Source organism: Diuraphis noxia, unplaced genomic scaffold, assembly GCF_037042655.1.
Source record: "Diuraphis noxia isolate RWA-SAM2 unplaced genomic scaffold, SU_Dnox_SAM2 contig0005, whole genome shotgun sequence".
NCBI lineage: Eukaryota > Metazoa > Arthropoda > Insecta > Hemiptera > Aphididae > Diuraphis > Diuraphis noxia.
The window spans coordinates 30412273-30437496 of record NW_028301715.1 but is presented as its reverse complement, the minus strand read 5'-3'; the positions used below and the strand labels follow the sequence as shown (position 1 = coordinate 30437496).

General features: G+C 27.0%; 1 protein-coding gene across 1 annotated transcript in view; it reads right to left on the bottom strand.

Annotated features, from left to right (window-relative positions):
* LOC107169283 (lachesin-like) overlaps positions 1 to 25224 on the bottom strand; it is a 35867-nt gene extending 10643 nt beyond the window's left edge. The window contains exons 1-3 of the mRNA XM_089229277.1: positions 25046 to 25224; positions 14474 to 14586; positions 1410 to 1617 (exon numbers count right to left, since the gene is read on the bottom strand). Coding sequence (XP_089085403.1) covers positions 1410 to 1617; positions 14474 to 14586; positions 25046 to 25112 — 388 coding nt within the window. The 5' untranslated portion in view covers positions 25113 to 25224. The remainder of the gene's footprint in view (positions 1 to 1409; positions 1618 to 14473; positions 14587 to 25045) is intronic.

Here is a 25224-nt window from a genome sequence, read left to right as displayed (position 1 = left end):
AATAATCAATTGTATTATATATTAATTACTTGTCTATGAACACGACCAGATCATTAAAAAACGTATACACTTTAATTATATCTATCTCCATATATTATATTTAGTTAATAATATTGTTAATACGCACGTTTTATGTATGATATATCTATATGTAATATGTATTTTAATATTAAGTTAATATGCATAATCGCATTACTTAGAGAAGGTTAATAAATTAAATGGAATTTTATTTGTTGATTTTTTTTTATATTGCGGTAAGTTAATATACTAGGTAAAAGTATAATTTGAATTGCGTATTAATAATAAACAACATCCGAAACTCAACAGTTAATAACTAGGTAGGAAAACACCTGCTATCATGATGTACAGAAAAATAAATCAAGAATAATTAACGCATATAATTGGTCCTGGGAATTACCTTTGGGTTGTATGGGAGGTGCTTGTAATGACTTTTGATTTCAAATGGAAAAATCTTAGGTAAACATTATACATGATGAGCCATATGATGTGCATATTATATTCGGCAATGTTACGGAACAGTAGTTATAAATGCATAACCATGGTAATATAATGATGCGACGTTTTACATGATGTCAGGATGGGTTTTTAAGATTTAATAATTTATAATAATTATGAAATAACGACAATTTCAACCGTCGCACTTTGCATTAACGTGACAATAATAATTATTATCTTCGCTCATGCTACAATTTTAGATTAGTTTTTAAAGTCATAATTTCGTAATTGTTTTAATTCGATTGACTTTTTCATTTTTACTATAGTAAAAATTTTTTTTCAACGATTTCGGATTTCCAAGCAATTTGTCCTATTTACACCACCTAAAAATTTAAGCTCAGGAATGTTACGCAGTATTAAAATATTGTTGATAAATTGTTTGTTGTACATTTCTGTTCAAGAAAATATGTAATACATTTAAAAATAACTTTTCACGGAATTCGTTAAAATTAATATATGATATTATAATAAATGCATAACACATAATTTTAAGGTTTATCTATATATACGTAGTTATTTAACACTATCAATCCATTCGAATAGAATGTAAATCATAATTTAAATAGTTAGAAGATGCAAGTTCCACGCTCAAAGTAATTTTTGCTACCCCTAAAAATCAGCCTAACTCAAGCCACTGAGAGTCTTTTATTTTCATATATTACGAAAATATTATATATTTATATAGTTATATAGAGTCTTAGAGATGGATTTTCCCAAGGACCAAGGAGAAAATATCAAATTTAATGTAGCTTTATGAGAATATAATAGAGACTTGTAATTTTTACTTTGGATCCTAATCTATTCATTGTATAATACCTATGTGTTTTGAATAATATAGTAATAATTAGGTTGTAAAAGTGTTTAAACTTGAAATTACATTCGATTAATCTTACCGACTACGTCAAGATACGCGATTTGATTCTTCATAGGGTCCGTGTTTATCTGACACATGTAAAACCCACGGTCACTCTGCCGTACGCTTCTAATATGCAGCCTCCACACCCTGTAGTCTGTGTGCGTTACCTCCATTCGGTCGTTTTTCGTCACCACGAGTGTCTGTATGGACAGTATCGTTTGTGTATCCACTCTCAGCCAGGCGACCTGTGAACAGTGTGAACAACACAACACCGATATCGTAATTATTAACACTTATATAGATTTAAGTGTCAATATAGCGATTTCAAATTGAGTGGGTAGGAGCTTGAGTCTTGGTGACTTTTCCAAACACATTTCTTTTCTATTCTTTTACAAAAAAAAATAAAAACTTTTGTCACAAATTATTCTCTACTGAATATACCTATCATATTATAAGTATTACAAATTACAAAACAAGTACCTTTTTTTTTTTTTTTTTTCTGTTTTAACCGACGACGCCGCGGGATCTGCTTTCGCATTGCTTCCGCGGCGCCGCCATCGTTTATTGACATTATCAAATATTACAAAACAAGTACCTACCTACTCAATAGATAACTATATATATGAAGACTTTATATTATTATTATTAATTATCATAACAAAGTCCAATTAGAACAAACATCATAATGATCAAATATTAAAATAGAGTAGAATTTATAATACAATTTAACTTTATTTTTGGTTAAAGCGAACACATTTGGCAATGTTTCAATTTACATAACTGTAAAAAATATTATTCTCCACGTTCAGTGTGGCTGTAAAACATTTTGGATTCAATATGTTTTCAATAGTTTGGGGGTAAATAAGACTCCCAAATCCTCCACCCGTGGAGAATGTGTATCTAGGGTAGGTACATACAAAATATGTAGTTGCAGGCCTGCGGGCAATCGTTCGCGTGCAAAACGTTCATTCTATATAAATAATATTTCTATACATATAATGGGTACAATCACATTTACATCAATAAGTATAATATAATACCAGTGTACCTATATATGTATAGAACAACTATTAAGTATTACGTATAAATACACGTTGCAGTGTAGGTAAATCGTATATGTATGTGGCGACGCCGAGTATATATCAACATTCAACAACCATTATAAGCGTGAAATAATTATTATATTACACGCAAAACTCCTCGTATACGTCGTATATCAAGTATATAACAATAATAATTAGTATTGGATTTCAATAATTGACACAACCACAGCATTTCACAGCAATATACTCTATATCATAACGCGTATGCAGTTTTATGTATAATGATGTACACTTCATACACCGACCGCAGAGATTTCATTCGAGAAGTAAACGTTTGCACTCCGATGACTAGCACTTATATGCACACTTATGATATTTTACGTCGTATATTATTAGTATTTTTGTGTACCGTGCAATGTATATACACGATTGCATTATCGATAATTATTATAAAACAGTGCGCTTAGAAAAATTATACTTTCCACTGTGAAAAAAAAATTCTGGTAAACATCAGTGCGGTGCCGATATATATAGATAGTACCTACACATTTTTATACATTTTTATTCTATCTACCGAGACACAGAGTATCCGAACCCCTTACGTAAGTCGTAAATGGTTATGGATATAATATATCGTATATTCGTGTATTTGAACCGTATTCGTGTAATGTGCATGCCGGTAAGTATTAAACTTGATCACCGATTTATTATTTATCACTATAGAAAAATACGTTATTTATTGTTTATATTTTTCATGTTGGATGTCAAAAACACACAAAATGGAAATGAACATTTCTAAAATTAAAATACGTATAGCATACATATGTTATATGTATTCTATGTATTTATATATAGATATACCACCAACTATACTCCTACTTTGTAGATGATACGTTACTGGTGTACATCATGATTCCTTTTATTTTGAAACTTGCTTTTAGTCTTTAAATTTAAATTGCTTTCAATATTTCAAGAACACTTTGAATAATTGAATTCTTGTCGTCTTTTAACCTGTTATACTTAATTAAAAATATTTTTCGGTTCACGTAGGTACAAAACGTTTTTTAAATAAATTAAAACGAAATTCGTTGGATTCATCATCTTATCGAATAATGGAAGAAACGAATAACAAAATAAATTAAATAATGCATGTTTTTATATTGCGACAAAATGTTTGTATATATTTTTAAGAGATACCTAGTTGTAGGGCTATTACAACACCAAGTAGACAACAAAAATGTTCAAAATATTGCACTATAATTTATAATCAATTTTTTTTTTAAACGTAAAACACATATTTTTAACTGTAAGTACATCGACCTAAGAAAATTATATTTTTGATTTATTTTATTCCGGCAACATTCTAGGACACATTTATACCATAAATTGAGTTTTTATTGAGCACCACATATATTACGATTGTTCTGAAGATGCGAAATATTCATATTCAGACTGAGTGACAATGATAGTAAAAATTGTCACCATAAAAAAAAAGTCCGTAATCCTTTATATTAGGTAGGTATATCTACCATGACACTGGAAATGTTTCTTCCATATTATAAATTATTATTATATAAGTATAGTGTACCGCGACGACACTTGGGAACCGAACATTTTAAAATTAAAGATCTTAGTAATTTTTGGGGAGCACTACATGGTAGGTCACTCGGGTAATTAGGCGTGCTAGAATTTATATACGTACCCTCACGCCAGAGTCCCGTGAGTACAATAGATAGTGGTTTGCGTGAATACCGCGGCCGTATCCCCTATTATTATTTTCCGCAAACTCTTCACTTCTTCCACCCGAAAAATATGTACAGAAAAAAAAAAACAAAAAAACAGCGGACACACAGACCCCCGTAAAATGGAATAATAATAATAATAATATTATAAACTATGCAGACCTATTCGTGCGCGTCTCCCGCAGGATTTATTCACAGATAACCGCGACAACAATGCGCGAGTGGAATGATTTAGTGAAATTCGATAGAACCAAAATCGCATTATATATTATAATATTAATAACGATGACCAATTAACGTGAGAGGAATAATGTGATACGATAATAATTTAGTAATTATAATAATTTATAATGATGGTGTTAGGGAAGAAGGGGGTGGGGAGAAAACGACATCGTAATGAAATAAAAAATAGGCTGTGACATTTCCCGAGTTCGATTGACATTTCTCCGTCCAAAATGTCACGACTATAGGCGTTAAACAATGCCGGTATAAGGTGGCGGACACTTTCTTGAGATCGCAATGGCGCGGGCGCTAATTGCTCCGACCGCGGTGGTGTCTATACGCGAAGTTCTTAATATTTTTATACCAACGTCATTTTACAAAACTTGCATGTAGAAAAATTTCATGAGTGAATATTATTTAAACATAAAAATTATTATGATTTTGAAAAGACAAAAAAGTATAGTTTCCTTGGCCTAGAAGCGTTAACTGAATTTAAAGCCGGAAAATAAATACCAATATAATCTCATCGATTACAAAAATAATGTACTTCAATAATAGATCTAATAATTAATAATTTTTCCAAAAACTTGGAACGGTATTCATTTTTATTTTTCAATATTTAACTATAACGTAGTCTATAAGATATTTTTTATGTACATTTATATTTATTTTCAATGTTATTGAGTGATATTGACCAAAAAGCATTTAGAAAATAACTGCATAGGTTTTTCAGACTTGTGTTTTAGATATGAAATATACAATGATTGCAATGATATGTAATAGCGGTTTCAGGGTACCTACATATTTAAGCGGTATATACTGTAATGTCTGCAATCAAGTTTAGACTTTTATTACTACTATTTGTTTGTATTATTTTAAGGGTCGACTTGGATGAATTGAAAATTTACTTTTATATTTGTAAACAGTATGTAGGTAACTAATATTTAACCAGTAAAGTATTTTCATATACAAAATATAGCTTTACCATAGAAATAGAATAATTATCGAGAAACAAGAGTATAATAGGTATAATATATATATATAGTTATAATATAATATAATGAGATTAAAATATAAATAATAATTTTTAAGCTCTATGATGGGTTATACAAAAATTAATTAACAAACAAGTCAAAGTATAACTAAAAGTTGTATAGTAAGTGTCTGAACAATTTAATATTTACACATTATGATTATACGCTAATAATTATGCTTTATTAAATATTAATGTTTTTATTTGTTTTTAATTAATAATAAGAGTATAGCCAGTATAGGTATGCTATAAAAGTACAAATAAACATGAAATATTTAATGAGATTACTCTTAGATTATCTAATTTATTCTTACTTTATAAATGCAATACGCATAACTGATGAATATTTGATAATAGTAGGTTAGTAAGTAGAAAATAAAATTTAAAAGATTCTTTTATTTAAAAAAAACAAAAAACATCCAAAATTAGAATAAAAGACGAACAGAACTTCTTTAAAAAAATATTATTTATGACTTAAAATTTACTGTATTATTTTGATTATATAAATTAAAAAAATAAAGTAATCAAGTCTTGAAATGTCAATTGAATATTTAAATTTATACTGCAGGTTATATAAATAACTTTTTAAGTTTTAAATGTTTTTAAGATAAATTATATTTCAAGCTGAAAAAAAGCTACCCACGCTTAATAATTTATTACTCTGTTCAAAATATTTTCTATATTGCAATCATCATAGTTTATAATTTAACTGATTAGCATAATATAATGTGGTATAACACCCGACCTATAAATATTAAAACATTATCCATATATGGATATCAAAAATATTCTAATTTTTATTTAAGTATATTATAATATTGCAATAGTTGAGTATGACTGTATAAGTACATTTTTTCGTTTTAAACATTGTAATTCGTTAAGATATTTATTTTTTATGATATTAAAATAGATGAAAAACTAACTCGATCGATATTAAAATTTCTTTAAATTTAATAATAGGTATTTATCATGCTGATTTTTCCTAGCAATAATTTCAGATTCCGCATAATATATTTTGCTTCCAATTATTTCAGAAGAAAAAATTAATTTTGACCCTTTAAATCAAACAGTAGATATATGTATATGTACTACATACATATTATTATGTTCATATACAAACTAATAATATTTGGTCTCTATGGAACTGTTCTCATTTATTATTGAATAATATTTGGACCCCTATATGTTTACACTACGTTGTTCTCGTTTTCTATATTGTTATTATATTTTGTCAATCAGAGCTGTGTACTCTTGTCTCTTTGTATTTTATAATCCTTTTCATATTCAACTCTCCTAAATACAGAGTTTTTTTTTCCACGGAATTACTCATTTATAGTACTTTTTTCATACAAATGTCTTTATTACAGGAAATAATTAAATGCTGTACTAAAAACTTACGTGGTAATGAAATGAAGTTAAACTTTGTTTTACGATGGCCATTGTTGGACCTTAGATATTAGATAAAGTTTTTTACTATATTGTTTAGAGTGAAAAATTAGTTAAAATAAGTAACAATTACATTACTTTTATATAATTTTAAGTAAGGTATGAATACAATGTTTTTTAATAAGACTTAAATTTCAAACATTAGTCCATTACATTAGTTATGTAAAATATTAAAAATGTAGTATCTTATGTATTTAATGAAACAAAAAAATTAAAATTAAAAGCGTGATACCAATATTTAGTTCGATATAATATTTCTATATAGGTATTTACATTTAGACTTAATTCCACACTACCTAGTATATTATGCAGTCATAAAAAATATCATACATTATCTAGTGTTTTGTGTAGTGTTTAAGCCGTTTAAGGTATAACATTCTAAGTTATTATGTGAGGTTTTGAAGAAAAATAAAACCATGATTTCTCTAACATTTGTTGAGTTATTAATTTTTTAGGACATGGCTAAACAGCACTCTGTTTAATCCATGAACATCAATGTAATGTATTTATCTTTGGACTTAAACACAACACACATTATCATCTGATGGCATACTCTCTTGTGTTAGAATTTTGGGTTTTTTTTTTTATATACAATAGAAACATAAAGTTTAATCCCTTATTTTTTTTTGTTTTCTATACCATTTTTAGTTTACTCTTTGGCTTTTTGAAAGGACACATAAAACAAACAACTTTTAGAATGAAAAATGACACATTTTGTCTTTATGAACTCCGAATAGAAGACAAAACACTAATCTCCTTTTGTATACACTATTAGAATATAACTACTACAGTACCACACTACCACAGTTATGGCTTGATAGTTAATATAATTAATAGATTAGTAACTTATTGATTGTTTTGTTCACTTTCCGTATTCTAGTTTTGTCTATGATTTGTTAACATTAAACGTTTTAAGATAATTTCTGAGTATTAAACTAAAAAAAATAAATTAAATTTGTACTTGAAGTATTTATTTTGTTATATTAAATTGTTTTGTAATTTAATGATATTTGGATAAGAAAATATGTTTAACTATAGAAGTTTAGAATAAAATAGCCGGAAAGGATACATAGACCCAGCCCGGTAATGGTCACTCGTCACGCTTTACTGACCTCAGCGCAGACTAGTGGTGTATTATTATTATAAATTTTGAAAACAATGATTAATCATCGTATGCACTCGTAAAATGGTTCTGTGGGAAGCTAACTTAAGGTCATACAACGTACTTGCTGACGTTATTTTAATAGTATTTTCAGTAGTTTTTATTTATTCTTAGAAAAACTACTAAGAAAATCAAAAATTATACCCACCTAAATTATCAATATTAATGAAATCAATAGAAAGGTCACTTGAAAGTTTCAGTGAATTTCAGTGAAGTTATGTACTATAAAAAAACAATTCACCTAAAATTAACAGGTTCTATAGTAAGTATCACAATTTTTACTTTAGGTTAAAAAAAATACTATGTTTATTCTTACCTGATCATACCATACTTAATAATTTATGCTATTGCAGGTTTTAAACTAAAAATAATATTTTAGTATAATAATTAAGTAATAATATAAAATGTATGTAAAAACTATTTTTATCGAATAAATTAATTTACAAGATTTTTTCTCAGTATTATATCATTGGCATATGAATTATATAATTTTAGTAATCAAATATAGGTACACAAATCATTTAATTTAATATATCTTGGAATATAAAATCCCTACCTTCACAAATTAATTTACCTCAGTATAATGCCTATAAATATAAATATATAATGTGATAGGTACACATGTACAATTGATTTTCTAATTACCTCTTAAACTCTGAATCAAAGTACGTGAGGAAATAAAAGCAGTTTTTTTTAATGGTCATCCCAAGAGACTAACAAACTTTCACATCTAACAACGGGTTCACGTGAGGTAATTCACAATCATGTATAGTTGAGTTTTATACGAAGTTAGAACCATCCACCAAAACGTACAGCCATGTACATATACCGTATACTTTAACGAGTTTCAAGTATTAGATAAAACAAAATAACACGTTTTTGAGGAGCAGATGGAATCGAATAGATTTGTAGTTCAAAGACAAAGAGTAACGAAATCGAAATTAATGTATTATTCAATATATTATTATAGTGTTACAACTTACAAAATAATACCACAAGTATTGATATCAAATGAGTGGATTATTTAAGTCAGTATATTGGGTTATCACTGATCGTATGATATAAATGTATATAAAATAATTTTAAACCCAAGGCTATTGAGAGTTTTGCAAAGGTTAAGTGATAGACTATTGATAATCAAAATATGCAGCATAGGTAACAAATATAAATAATATAATAATGGTATATATCAAAAATTAATATGTTATTGTTTAGGAATTAAGTTTAGATTCTCGATCACGTCCTGGGTCCAAAGTAAAATGTACATTAATTAAAAAAAACTATAAATAAAAACAATTTTATAAGCATGTATATTTATGTATCTAATATAGGTACTGCAAAACAAATACATATAAGTTATAATTCTAATTTTAAATATGAATAATCTAGGTATTAAATTAAATATTTCAAAGAGTTGAGTAATTACGATTGTTTAATTAAAATGCTATTTTTAAAATAATTATATGTTCAGATTTTCTTACATAAAATAACTTTTAAAAGTCACTAAGCAAACTAATTTACTGTGTTCTTTAACTTTTTACACGCATATGCGGATAGTGTAAACATAATTTATGAATACCTAAGATTAACCTAATCATTACGCTTGAATAACCCTTTTTTGGAAATAAAAACTTCGTAGAGAACTATGAATACATGGAACCCGTATTTTTTGTATACCTGCAAATTTGACCTTAATGCAACACTAATATGATAATTTACAGTGCAAAATATGCTGGTCGTAGTGATTGCGTTGTTTATAAGTCATAACGTTAGGATAAGTTATAAACTTTTAATGTTATATTATATTATGTATTTGCATAATGTTATAATATTTTATGGTTTCAAACTTTAGAATAATGTTTATTATTTATTATTAAATTATTTAACAATTCAGCATTTTAATCAATGATGTATATTTAAATTGTAAGAACATTGTGATGAATGTAATGATTTTATTGTGATGTGTTTTTAAAACTTTTTTATTTTTATTAAGTTTAAAATAGGTACATGAAATGTACTACAAAAATTATTTTATTTTAAACTATAGGGGTTGTTTCTAGTAGAAAATTAGGACTAGTTGGTCCTATGAAGGGTAAAAATAGAAAATTATCAGTAGTTTTCAAAAGTATAAAAAAACAAACAACCTTATACACCTTATAATGTCACCAAATAACACGATTTTGACGATTTCATATACTAGATAACATTTAAAAAATATTTTGACTCTTTTTGAGTAATAATATAGACACCTTAAATATACAATTTTAAATTTTTTTATTCTATAACGTCGATACACAATTTTTATTTGGTCAAATTCTTTGAAAATTTTTAATTAGTTTCCTCATAACTTGTTTATTTGACGTTAGCAAAATCTAAATACAGTCACAATAATTTTATAAGTGTTTAAAGTTAGAAATTTGTCGAAAGTTGTAAAAATCATGAAAATTTGAAAACTATTTTAACATCTATGGATTGAAAGTTACAAATAAGGTTTCTCATTTGAAGTTAATACTGTAACTAAAAAATCAAAAAATATATAAACATATTTTTTTTAGATATTTTAAGTTCAAAGTTGGACATCAGATTGATATTTAAACCTTAAACATAGTCTTAATGCCTTTATAAACAAGTACTCGTGAAAAAATAATCTTTGTATCCCAATGGCCAATGTCACCGAGGTCCGTGACGGGTAAATTTTGTTAATAAAATAAAAAAGTTAAAACAAAAATTAATAATTTTAGTTAATTAGCTGTAATTTAAATATATATACAGGGTGTCCCGTGAGGATTTACCCATTGCGATATCTCCCGAAATAATGGTGATATCGAAATTCTGGTTTTGTAATAAGACTCACAGGGATAAGAACTACAATCATTTCATATTTTAATTTATTTTAATGGTTTGGTAAAAAAGTTAAAAAATATATTTTTTTATTTAATTATTTCAAAAAAAAATTAAAGATAGCCATTTTGATGGGTTTATTTTTCTGAAAATATTGACGTTTCAAAATTTTAATTTCATTAATTTCCTGATGTTTAATATTTTTTTTAGTTTCGAGAAAATTGCGAATTATTTAACACCGTAATGTTATCAAACATGTGACCCGCCGCGCCGCGCGCATTCCCATTTCCCCCATACGGCCGGCCGAATATTTTCCGTGTTCCTAATAGTTATAAATTTATAATCATATTTTATTTCTTCAAAACTAGAAAAAATATTAAAAATCAGGAAAATAATGAAAATAAAATTTTGAAACGTCAATATTTTTAGAAAAATAAACTCTACAAAATGGCCATCTTTAATTTTTTTGGAAATAATAAAATAAAATAATATATTTCTTAAATTTTTAACAAAAATATTAAAATAAATTTAAAAATGAAGTAATTGTAATTCATATTCCTATGAATCTTATTATAAAACCAGAATTTTGATATCTCCATTATTTCGTAAGATATCGCAATGGGTAAATCCTCGGGGGACACCCTGTATATATTTGTGTGGGTAATTGAAACTTTTAAAGTACCTACCTATATTATTATATTTTAAAACTTAAACTCACGATGGTATTTTCAAATCTCGTATTTTTGGGAATACATTACTTAAATAACAGTAATATCATAAAATATACGTACCTAGTAATATATTAATATATAGGATAGAGAATCGCTTTTCGTATACATAATGTTTTTATATCATTGAATTCGAATTTAACACATCCATTATAGTGATCCATATGACACTTATACATATACAACAGAGTCTCACCCAATTAACCACCTTTTTTAAAAGTTTAATCACACATTTTTTTCTTATTATTATTATTGATATGGTAAATGAATAATTTAGTAATAATCTGTGGCTATTATTACTTAATACAACTGATTATAATTTTTAATTAGAAAAATCACAGTTCATAAATATAACAATATACTTAGGACTCAGGAACAGTATTTGAATAATAAATATGTAATGATTATAAGTATTATTCAAAATAATAAAGTAAATAGTAATTATTGTATAACATAATATAGGATCTCAGTATTTTTTTTATGCCAAAAATATATTTAAATCGCAGTATTTTTATATTTTTGATACTATCAAATACCCGTACTAAAACGTTATTTTTAATTAAATTATTTTATTTCAAAAATAACTGCTTTCACTATTCACTAATATGCAAAAACTAAAATCAACATTATACGTTTTACATTTTACATTAATATAATAAATTGTAATAAACACGTTTAAAGTATCACTGAGTAATCTGGCAATTTCTTTTAACTAATTGATTGCCAAAAGAACATTAAACGTAATTTTTTTCATCTCATACTTTTTTCTTTTTCCTAAAGATCGTTATTATTTTCTAGGTTACTACAGTGTAACTATTTAACTGTTTGGAGCTGACAACTTGCGAGTCCTTTGACGAGGTCCTGACGAGAACCTTTATAGGGGACAGTAATGACATCATTTTTTTTACTAGGTATTCTGCAATAATTTCTTAATCTCTTAAAGAGATAAAAAAATAAAGTTGAATTCACGTATAGACATGAATCACAAATTTGAAAAAAACTTTGATAATTTGTTATAATACGAATATAATACACATATTATAATGATATATAATTTATAGAAATAAATGTTCAAAAAATATATATTTTGCACATAAAATTAAACTTATTTAATCAGATAAAAGGACTGGTGCTTATAATAAGTAAATGTTTATGGTTTTGAAAATGTTATATAATAATTCATGTATAGTTTAAAGCATTTAAATTATTTAATATTTGGTGTCTCAATAATATTTTTATGTTTTATACATTGATTATAAATAATTAAATAAATACAATTTTTTTCAATTTTATATTTTAGAGTAATATACTTTGATGAAGAATTATCGATTCACTGAACCAAAGCTTTATTATTTATAGGCATTTTAAATTAAAGAAGTAAAATTTTAAGCAGAAACCACCCTGATACTATACCCTTAACACTACCTATTCATTACTTAATGATTAAACTAACTATAGAGTTATACATATTGTAAACTATCAATATTTTCACTTATTTATTTTGGCTTAGGAGTATGAAATTAAAAATATAAGTATTTGATAAAAAAAATTATCTGATTCAAATCTGTTGTGTAAGAACTAAGAAAGTAAAATAATAATGTAAGATACCTATAATATAAGTTGTGAAACATTGGTTATCTATAATCGTATTAATATATTATATGAGATGAGTTATTAAATAATATTTACATAATATATGAGATATAAATGTAAATTAAATATAAAATCTTAATAGTATTTCAACTATTAGTTCCTAAACATTTTTTTTAAAACTATTAGAATAATAAATATGCTACTTTTTATAAATCAATTTTTTTAAATTCATGATTTTTATGACATACATAATATAATTAATAATAAATGTTATTTAGTATAGATACTATATAGTATTTACTATAAATTAAACTTATGTTTTCCAAAAACAAACATATAATATACAGATACACCATATATAAACTTTCGAACTGCAGATGTAAAATGTAAGTTAAAAGTGTAAATTCTACAGTACTACAAAATAAATACTAGCTACTTTATACATGAAAAAATATCGAAAAATTGGCTATGTAACTATTAAACTATATTATATATTTACAATATGTATTGATAAAAAATAGGTATTGCATAAATATTAATTTTAAATATGATGCACGAATATCTAAAAAATGTGTACTTAAAAACAAAAGTGTATTGATAGACATTTCGAACAATTATTTCACTATGAATGTGAATTCAGTCGACTAAAGTCACTAAACTGTTTAATTGATTAAATCAATGAGATTAATTAAAAACGTAAAATGTGATTGAAATAAAAAATGTAATACATTGTGTTAATGGGATATAATCTAAATTAACAAATTTAATTAATTGAGGAACTTAGTATAAATTAATTTTAGATTTCGCTTACGAATAGGCGGTAATGTGGTAATCGGATACTCTCATTCACTGATACAATATGATTCCCGCGCAGATTCAAACATATGATATATATAACAATAAACATGAAACAATTTTGTTTTTTATTTTTGATAAATAATCTATTGAATATTTTTATTAAATATTTCGAATGAACTCAAACAGATCAATTATATAGGTCATACACTCATAACATATTATATTGATACCGATGAACCGGAGAGGCTCATAGTGTACCTAATGTCTAAAATTTTATTATAATGTATTGATAGTAGATTGTGATTTATTTTAAGATTAAAATTAAATTAATTTAAAAAATGAGGTAGGTACACTCTGTCAAAATTAATTTAATTAATTTAACACACTATGGTAAAACTTTGTTTTTAAATGTTTATATTTTCATACCATTTTGAACAATGTTCAATATTATTCAATAGTATTTATAATGATATCTTAAATCTTATGAACTTGCCTTGTATGTCGACAGTGATTCTACGACGCATTCGAGGATCGCATCTCGGCCGACGGTTACTGTTAAGTTGTCCATGCGATCGCTGAATTTAGGCGTATCACTGAATAATATTTCTGAAAATACGATCACCATTGTTATTAGTTGTTATCATGTATAATTTTAGGTATTGGAGATAAATGTTTACTGAAATGTGAGCGCGAGTCAGATCTTAGATACCTAATTATTCCTATACAATGCTCCCGATCTTCAATTAGTCTATAATATGAACTTCAGTTAAAAACTTGAAAACATAAGCTGCGCATATATATATATATATATTGAGAAAAAATATATGCCCCTCTCACATCACCTTTGCTCTTAAGTGTCTGCAAAACTCAACATAATAATTTTATATTCTTATAGATACACGAAAAATTGTGGTTAACCGTATAAATATGTACATATGGTAAACCATTAAATGACATTACACACACTCGCGAACGCAATTTGTGAGCCTACTATGGCGCTATAATGCCTTTATAAATTTCAGAATCTCAAAACTTTTTTGCGGTTCATCAACACTGAATTTCTCTGTCCCGAAGTGTACTATGTTCTCACTTTCAAACGGCACTTCGATTTCTGAATCTGTTTTGATCTCATAAATATCTTAGATTTTTCTAAGATTTTTTTTTTTTATTAACATAAAGGCTTCAATTACAAAGATTATTAGCCTAATAATAACAAAATTTTAAAGTTTTACAATATGAAAGTTGATATTATCTTATTATTATGGGAATACAATGTAAAACATTATAATATTTACAGTTTTTTATCTAAATCTATTTTTTTGAAAAATTTAAAAATGTTGACGGAGTTTTGTTGACTAAGGGACTAAGGATTTTGTACAGATAATTTTTATGAATATTCGAATCGATTTAAAGTGTAGACCTAGTGCGCCTATATATATAATTGAACAATTTTCAAAATAAAATAATGAGAACCATCTTAATGCATACCTGTAGCATATACATTTTTGATGAATGATAATTAACATCTTACTGCCGAATTTAATCTTCCTAGGCCACCTACACTCAACCATATATACAATATATATATTATATACATGCCGTTTCACCCTGCAGTAAAGTATGAGCATATCCTATAATATCACGAAAATTACCTTCGCGCTGTAACTGAATTGTTGTGTCTATTATAACACCGTCGTCGTCGTCGTTGCCGTTGTGAATCGGAAGGGTTGCCCGATAAAATTATTCAAACTAGGTGCCCACATCCACGAATGCCGTGCATCGGGGCCCGCATTGTTCAGTGACCCAGTTGCATATGCAATGGTTTTGGAAACGCCGCCTCCACAACGGCGCGCGCGTAATGTGATTAAGTGAAATTGTAATTAAGAGCAAGGCTATTATTATAATTATTAATAATATAATAATGTGTTACGGAAAAGAATAATATAAACAAACAGCTGGAAAGTGTATAATATCGTTCTGCTGTACAGTAGGTTACAAGTGGGTTATTGTAATGGATGGAATTATATTTGAATCCAATAATATTATATCATTATATAAGAAAAACGATTCTGAGCGGAGACGGTTCATCTGTCTAGGATATATTATAGATTATTAATAATTTTCAAATCTTAGATTTAAAAAGAAAATTTTTAATGAATTTCTAGCTTAAAATAATTTGCAAATTTTCGTGATTTTTACGTATGTTGTCAAAATTCAAACTTTGAATGCTTGTAAAAAGATTTTGTGACTATATTTCTTTTATTTTTCAACTGCTATTGTAAAAATATGTTAGGCGCCTTGTATTAAATTTTCAAGCTTTTCTACCCAACAAATAAATTTTTATCGATATTAATTTTTAAAAAAACTAATAATGATCGAAAATTGCATATGCCTATAAATAGTTTAATATTTATATTTAGTTCGAATTTTTTTGAAAATTGCATGGTGGATAGAATATACTTATATAAACATTGGGTGAAAATATCATGCATTTATAGTCATTTGTTTTAAAGTAACATAAAAAACCAAAATTGATTTTGTCGAAAATTGATTGTGTGTAAAAATTCCCGTTTTTTCCTAAATGTTTAATTGGTTTATCCTAATTATTAAAAATATTGGGAATTTTTTACTTTTGACCGCCCAAAGTATCAACTATATACACTTTCTGACTAAAGTCGAAAATTGAAGCACTTTTACTGCACTCAAAACGTGATGACAGACACAAAAAAAAACACACACACACATCAATGTAAAATCAATCTTATTATAACGAAACAATTTTTTTGTAATTTTTTTTTTTAGAAATAACGACAACACGGACGGTCGTCGGATTGTGGCGCAGTGCTAACCTCCGCTGGGATTTTTTCCTTTTTCTTTTAAGGATTTTCCACGGACTCCCTGCGCATTGTGTGTCTAGGCGCGATTCGCGTGTTACGGTTTCCCGTAATAAATTCACTATGCACACCCATGGTCCGCACTTGTACATGTATATACATACTTATACTTGTACTTATGTACTTACACACATATATATATATATATATACATATTATAATAAAGGTATATACGACAATAAATACGCTCGTGTTCGTGGTGAGGGGGCTGTGGGAGGGGCAGGCCCCGCTCTGGCGTGATATTTTAATTCGGCCAGTCACGCCATTCGGCCGTTGTCTGTTCACGTGCGGTGGCTGGTCACCCGCGTTTCGCTATTCCACATATTATATACCTACACACAATAGATACGCGCATATAATAAATCGTAATACAATGTATGGGGTGATCCATTTAAACGACTACGCGTTAATTTTCTAAATCAATTTGCAAGAAGGAACAAAAAGTGCATTTATAAAGTGAAATTTAAAAAAAAAAATGAAACGGGGTGTGGATATCAAAAAATGCACCATGATTCCACTCGTACACTCCGCGTCATAAATATTTGTTTAATACTAATCCGAAAAGTCCGATGTTTATGCATCAACGTTTTTATAATAGGGTACTGTACTTCTGAATTGAGGAAAAGATTTGAATTAATCGTATAATAAATAATGTACCTCTACTCGAGAATTGACTTTCTCGCGCTATATTGACAAAGTTCACTAAACAAATTATTTTTTCGATAAACTATCTTGAAGTGGACATTATAGAGATTATACATTGAAAATTATCACTATATGGAGAAGAAAATTTTGAAAAAATACTTAAAATCCTATTAAAATCTCTTTCCCGTCAAAATCACAAGACTCTTTTTGAAAATACGCATTATTGTACACGGACATAATTTTACAATTTACACGAACCACCCTGTAATATAACAATAGACCGGACGACCAAGACAAACGACGAAGTACATCATGAACGGCGTGATTGCGTATATAGGTAGGTATATATCTAACAATAGTATATTATATATATATATATATATATATATATTATATATCGTTACCGCCACGTGCCGTCACTATGATATTAGCGATGTTTTAATTCCACTCGGTCGAGAGAAGCAACAATAATAATAATAACGGCCACTTGGCGGCGGCGGTGGTGGTCGAATATCACATCAATAACCGTTGCGTAACGCGACGATTGATAACGAAAAGTCACGCACACGTAGGTTATAATATATACACACGACTATATAAATATAATATATAATATATACTATGTGGTGTATATACCTACACACTTACACTATATTAAGTCGTCCCTTTCACACTTTCACTGGGTCTTATCAGCACAGGACACGGTCCCGCGTTGATTTATAACTGTACATAAATAACATATTATGTATATTATATTGGTGCCCTGGTCGGCAGAGCGCTGCTCGTATTATAGTCGGACGTCTTAATTAGGTACAAGAAAGAACGTTATTATAGAGCTACCTGCTGGTCGCTGTCCGATGTAGAGACTATCAATATGCTATTATATTATTGACACCGTTGTAATAAATTATTTTTGTTATTCGCGACACTTATGTCTGAATGTATAAGCAGTAATATGCATAAACCTAATAATTTACGACTTCGGGGTGGCCGAATAAAAATTAAACAGACCTATACCGCTTGCAGAGTATTATTATATTCAAATATATATTATAAGCTCACTGCGTCGTATATTTTTTTTTTTTTTTTTTTTTTTATTAACATAAAGGCTTCAATTACTAGGATTATTAGCCTATAATAGTCGTCGTATATTATATTGCGATTTTAATTATTATACGACGTTATCGATTCGTCTGAACAATCGACCGGCACGTCCGCAAAAAGAGTTAAAAAACAAAAAGAAAAATATTTTGGTTTTCACCTTTATAGTCGTTTTAAAGCCGTCGGCTGCGCAACCCCGCAATAACATGTCGGCGGTGTTCGCATGACTCCGAAACGTGTAATTTAGTGGCCTAAGTGGCCCGGGCCACCCTCTTGCAAAAAAGGCAAAAAATAAAAAAAAAATATGTATATTAGAAATTCAGACCTATGTAAGAAACGCGTATTATAATGACGGGTTGTTGGCACTTAAAAACCGATGCTATATACAGTGGCTATAACATTATATCGACTTCGTCGAGAGGTCAAATGATTGATTAGTTAAACGATATTAAGCTTTCAACACGATGTTTAACGTTGTATGTAGGTACACCTTGTTACCCTTATTAATAAAACGTTGCTATTATAATGCTATAACAGATACTACATTCTTGTTAATTTTGTCCACATGGTAATAAAAACGAGTGTGTCGTAATTCACGATTTGCCCGAAGCAATTTCGTGTTAACACTAAACACAAATATTATTATTATTATTATTATATTATATACAATATATATTATTATGTCATTTAAAAAGCGAATTTTTACCACATTCTTTAAAAATACCATCTATGTAATTTTGCACCTAACGGTAATCGGAGTAAAGCTGATATTGTCAAAATAAATTGCTTATCCAAACGCTCGGTATCATTAATTTTAACATAATTTCAATTTGTGACGTTGACATGTGCATGTAATCTTTCAAAAGGCATAATAGCTATGTGCATACCTACTAATTTTCTTTTAACACTTGGAAAGTAAATTGTAAACGTATTTTAAACAAATCATTAAACTAACATACTTTATAATATCACCCGTTTCCTATGTAAAAATAAATAAATATAACGTTTTAAATTGTAACACTAATAAGTTATAATCATTTATTTTGTAATTTTACTCCAGAATTTAAAACTAATCAAATGTTTTATTTTTACTTATTAATTTATTATGAATTTCCACCATTTGTTGGATATTTTTTTTCGATTTACAAACAATGTTCGATTTGTGTATAATTAAACAAACTTTTATGAAGTGATCACGCTTTACCGGAATCAGAATACTTTTCGATTGTACAATTAGCTAAATTGGAGCTTAATTGAGAATTAAGATTGTATCTCTACAAATATTTACCAAGAACGGTAAAGATAGGACTAATTGAGATACCGCGATAGTGAAAATGCTTTAAACATCTTGTAAACATGGTAAATATTCGAATTTAAAAATTTAAAACTAATAAATCAGCTACTTGAAAGATATTTTAATTTCATTATAATATTATATAAGTTCGATGTATATTATCAATCTTGCAAAGCAATAAAGATTCGTTTTGAAGTGTTTGTTATCTTCAGTGATCATACAACATTTGAAAATACAGGAAAAGGATTAAAAAAATAATGTAGTTAAGTTTTCGTCTTTTCAATACCAAAAACATTGAAATATGTAAAAATATGCAAATTAAAATTTAATATTTGACTTTGCTACACCATGAAATGAATTAGAATCTTACAGAATGCAAATATTTTTATAGGAGTTTTTTACCCTAAATTGAATAACAATAATGATGATTCTTGCAATATTTTGTTATGCAAAGCGTTGAATATTATTATACTTATCATTTATATTGATTTATCTCGAGAATTTTTATTTAGTTTTTAATTACTTGTAATTTAAGTTCTTTTTACTCAACATCTTCACAAAGTTAAGCTTTAGGTTAAACTTAAGAAAGTTGTATTCACATGTGTTACTTTAGTATTTTATACGTACAAACAATAAATATATAAAAATAGTTTAATTTTAGCTTTTTTAATATTGATTTCAACTATGAGTATCTGATCCATCAAAAACTTTTTAAATTTATATAATAATTGTCTCAAAGTTAAAGAAATATAGCATGTTAGATTTATTTAATCAAACTATTACCGCAAAATAAAAGGCCAACAAAATTAAAAACTATTAACAAATGTGAAACAATAAAAATATATGTATTTAATATTTTAATACCGTGAAAAAATATACCATGAAATCCAATAAAAATTTAAGGATATGTGAGATAGTTAAAAACATACCTAAACAAAAAGTTAACTTGGAAAATTCACATCAATAAAAACTAAAACATGAATACACAATATTATCGTTCATCTTTAAAGGCGAAAAGCCTATATCCCTTATTTTATTTGTATATATAATATATTATATATACTAATTAACGCCAGACGGCTTTTATACAGTATGGATAAGATATTACAAAACAAATATAAGTAAATATAGTAATAATATAATTTATGTGTTAAAATTAAAAGCTTATGTGATGTGTGAGTCTAGGTACGAAATTATTGGAACATATTATTAAAACATAGTTCAACCTTGCAGACGAAATATTCTCTACGGCTATCACTACTAACCTACGCAGGTCCAGTATGGGTTGACGCGTCCAAACAAAAATCGAAAAATATTATCCAAACCGAATTCCCAAGAATAGCACTCAAAGGCTAAAGCCTCTTGCCAAAGTTTATGGGGAATAAGCAACTGCGAAATGACACGGAATTTCCTTCAAATCAATATGAATAATTAACCAATACAAAAACTTCCACAATAACCTAAATAAATCGAAGGAGCTTTCCATTACAAAACCATCGCAAACATATAAACCTAGGGTAGAACATATCACAAGACATTAACCTATAGGGCTATCAAAGACTAACTATATAAGACAACAAATTAAGAAGATATTTCGTTGGTTTATTTGTATTTGTTGTACATTTGTAACGTTGTGTGCTGTAGCAGTTAGGTAAGTAATTAAATAATTAATAAAATATTTGTATATAACTCATTGTGTTGGCTATGATAATGTAACATATCAAAATTATGTCTTCTGCGGTCTTATAGTTCTTATGTCCGCGTATAAAATATAATATAAATATTTGTTCTCTAATAGTTTGTTGAAATAAATCGATCGGTATAATATGAATTTTAACATATAAAATGTTATTCGATTGACAGAATCTAGTAAGAGTTTTATGTGTCATAAAATTCGAACAAATGAAACTTGTCAGCACTTATTTCAATTTCCTTGATAGTTATGCGTTATAGTGTTATACGAGAACATGTAGACCACTGTCAGAGTTTGGGTTTTATTAGTATTGTATGTTTTTTTTTTTTTATTATGTCGGACAAATAGTCAAAGTTACGCTTGGCGTGATTTGTGTATCGTACGATCATGAACATATATATGTTCGATTTGAAGGAACAGTATAGGAGACAAAATTATAAGAATTTATAAAACTCTAGGAATATATAGTATAAATACTGTGATATTCCTAGTTCTTATACATACCTTTATATTATGCATTATATACAGATGCTTACATATTATAATAACATTCTTAAATATTGTATTTAAGGATGATTAGTTTATCTTTAGTTAATTTATAATAGTTTTTGTTTAAGATTGAACGCGTGTAATTGAAAAAAAAATATTAAAAGTGTTGTAATAATTACCACCTGGTTTATTTTGGAGTTGGAAAGTTGTTTGAAATGAAGAACAATAATCATACAATTTAAAGAGAATACTCTGTAGTGGATTGATTTAATGTCAAGTATTTCATTGTATATTGAACATATTTATATTCTCTGTCGTGAACTAGTGAATAAGATTTATTCAAGAGTGCTCCAGGATAATATTTGAGATATAAAAATTATATTTCCATCTATTTGATTAAAAGAAATTTATATGGTGAAATTAAATAAATTAAGAATAATCAAATTATCAATTGTATTATATGTTTCATATGTATAGATATTTAATTTATATTGATACATTTTTTTGTAAAATGTTTTAATAAGAGTTCTTGAATTTAAGGCAAAAAATAAATTATTAATTTATAACTTATTTATATTAAAAATATATAGGTCGATAGGTGCAAAATATATTTTGTTACATCTAAATTGTTAAATTAAAATATTTTGTATATTTAAAACAATTTAATAAGTACCCTAATTATTTGAAATGGATATTATGCATGCGTTTTTTATCAATATCAAATACAGAAATACATATTTATAAGCTATGATGTTATTAAAATGAATATACTAATTATAATTAATTAGGAAATCTAATTCTTTTTCTTATTATTTACAACGTTGGTTTTAACGTGGGAATGAACACTTACATTGAACATATAACATAAATAAATACAAAATTATTATTTACACTTACAGACACGAGAATTTATTAAAGGGTATTGAATTACATAATTAAATACAAATTAAAAAAAAAATTAAAAAATTAAAAAATTGTTATTCATAGATTATTCAACTTAGATTATAATATATTATAATAATCTAAATATAATTTTAAATGTGAAAAAGTTTTATATGAAAGTTTTTTCACTAAATTTTTATTACTGTTCATTAGTTTTCTTACTGCTTTCTATCAAACTAAGTAGTCAACCGTCAAGTTATTTACCTGGTATGTTCATTATTTTATATTTTCAAGAGTTAGGCAACTTTATTTATTTATTATACATGATATATGTTGTGACATACAACTCGAATTAATATCACATTAATGTTGATTGAAACAGAAAAGTTATGTTCTTCTTATAAAACTAACATCTCATTCTCTCCAACTCATAAATAAAATGATCAGAACATTCAAAACTTTGAAAATCAATTTTTAAGAATAATTATATCCACATAATACTAAATATATAGGCTCGTTACCGTCAAGATTTTACTATTTGAAAAATTATAGGTGTTTCTAAATTTCTTTGACCTATCAAATTCTACATTATAATGTCTCTATATTATATAGGAAAATATGTGTCAATTATGTTTATGTTACTATACTAAATGAATAAATGAAAAACATAAAAAAAAAAAAAATAATTTAGTCTATTATGATTATATATTATTATATTAATACAATATTTTTACATGAAATATTAGAAGATTAAAAGTATAGTGTATTATGTATGATCTTCGATAGGTCGATAAAAATTGTTTTCAAATTTTCATAATGCTAATTAATCTTTTCAATCATCTCCAAAATAAATGTTTAATTGGTTTTATAATAAGCTTTCAAAATGCTTACACAATTACGGGGGTTATTTTATTAGGTTAAGGATGATTACGGTGATTTTTAGATTTATTTTAAGTTTTAGTTGAGTTGGAAGTTTATAAATTACAATTTTAAACATTAAGATTATTTTATATTTATAAATTTAATAAAACAAAGTAATACCTAATTAAATAGTTATCATTCTAGAAACATACATAGTAGGTATATTAGTAGACCATCGCTCAAAATTATTTTATGATAGCCATCATTATGAAGTTTAAATTTGAAATGATAACCATTAACTATTTAAAAACGATGATATTATTGTTCAATATTATTGAAAATGTAGTTATAAGATACTAAAAATTAACACAAAGTTGAGAAACTTATCTACGTGATTTTGTATGAGTATATAATAAAAAACCATGATTTTTTAGTTTCCGTGGGACTAACATATATGTATATTATGCACTATATATCCTACATGGTAACATATACACACAGCAGTAATATTATATCACCTATTCGTACATATTATGTGCATTTTGCAGACAAAAGCCAACAACGGTCTGTGCTTTTATACAAGCTGATACCTAAACAATATTACACGAAACGCGTTAAATTATTTAATATTTAACATAATAATATATTCTCATCCAAACAACATATTAATGGTAGGTTTATTATAATTGTATATTTAAGTCATGTATACATAATATACTAATAATAGTCATTTGGAATACCTACCCACGCGTTGACGGTTTTTGTTCGAAATGTACTCAAACACAGATGCAGATACTTTTCAAAAGTATACCTACGTATTTGAGATAATAATACTTTTGTAAATACCTAATAATATTATTGTGATCTCCTTCGATATTTAGGTAATCGACAATTTTAAAACGCAATAATAAAAAAAAATTTACTTGATACCAGAAAATAATAATTGTCATCAGTACTAAAATAAAGTATTTAGAATACCAAATACAGTATTCAAATACACATGTTTGCTCACAATAATATTGGCGGTTTTTATACAAGGATATTATCCAATTTAATACCTCGAATGTCAGTATTGTGCACTTAATCTTTTTCAAAATTCGTTTAATCTTAATATTATTAAGGACGGACGATTTGTGTCACGCGTACATTATAATATCATATATACATTATATATTGTGATGAGAACGGATTAAATTCGACACCCACCTTTGGTGTTGTGGACCATCGAGAAAACGAGCATTGACCAAAAGTACGTGGACGATACTGCAATCATGACGGTGGCGGCGACGACACTGCGCGGTGACTACAGCCGCACGCGGTCTGTCCGTGGGCACCTCTCTGCTTCGTGAGCTCGTAAAACAGTGGCGTGCGTCGGTGGTGGCGAT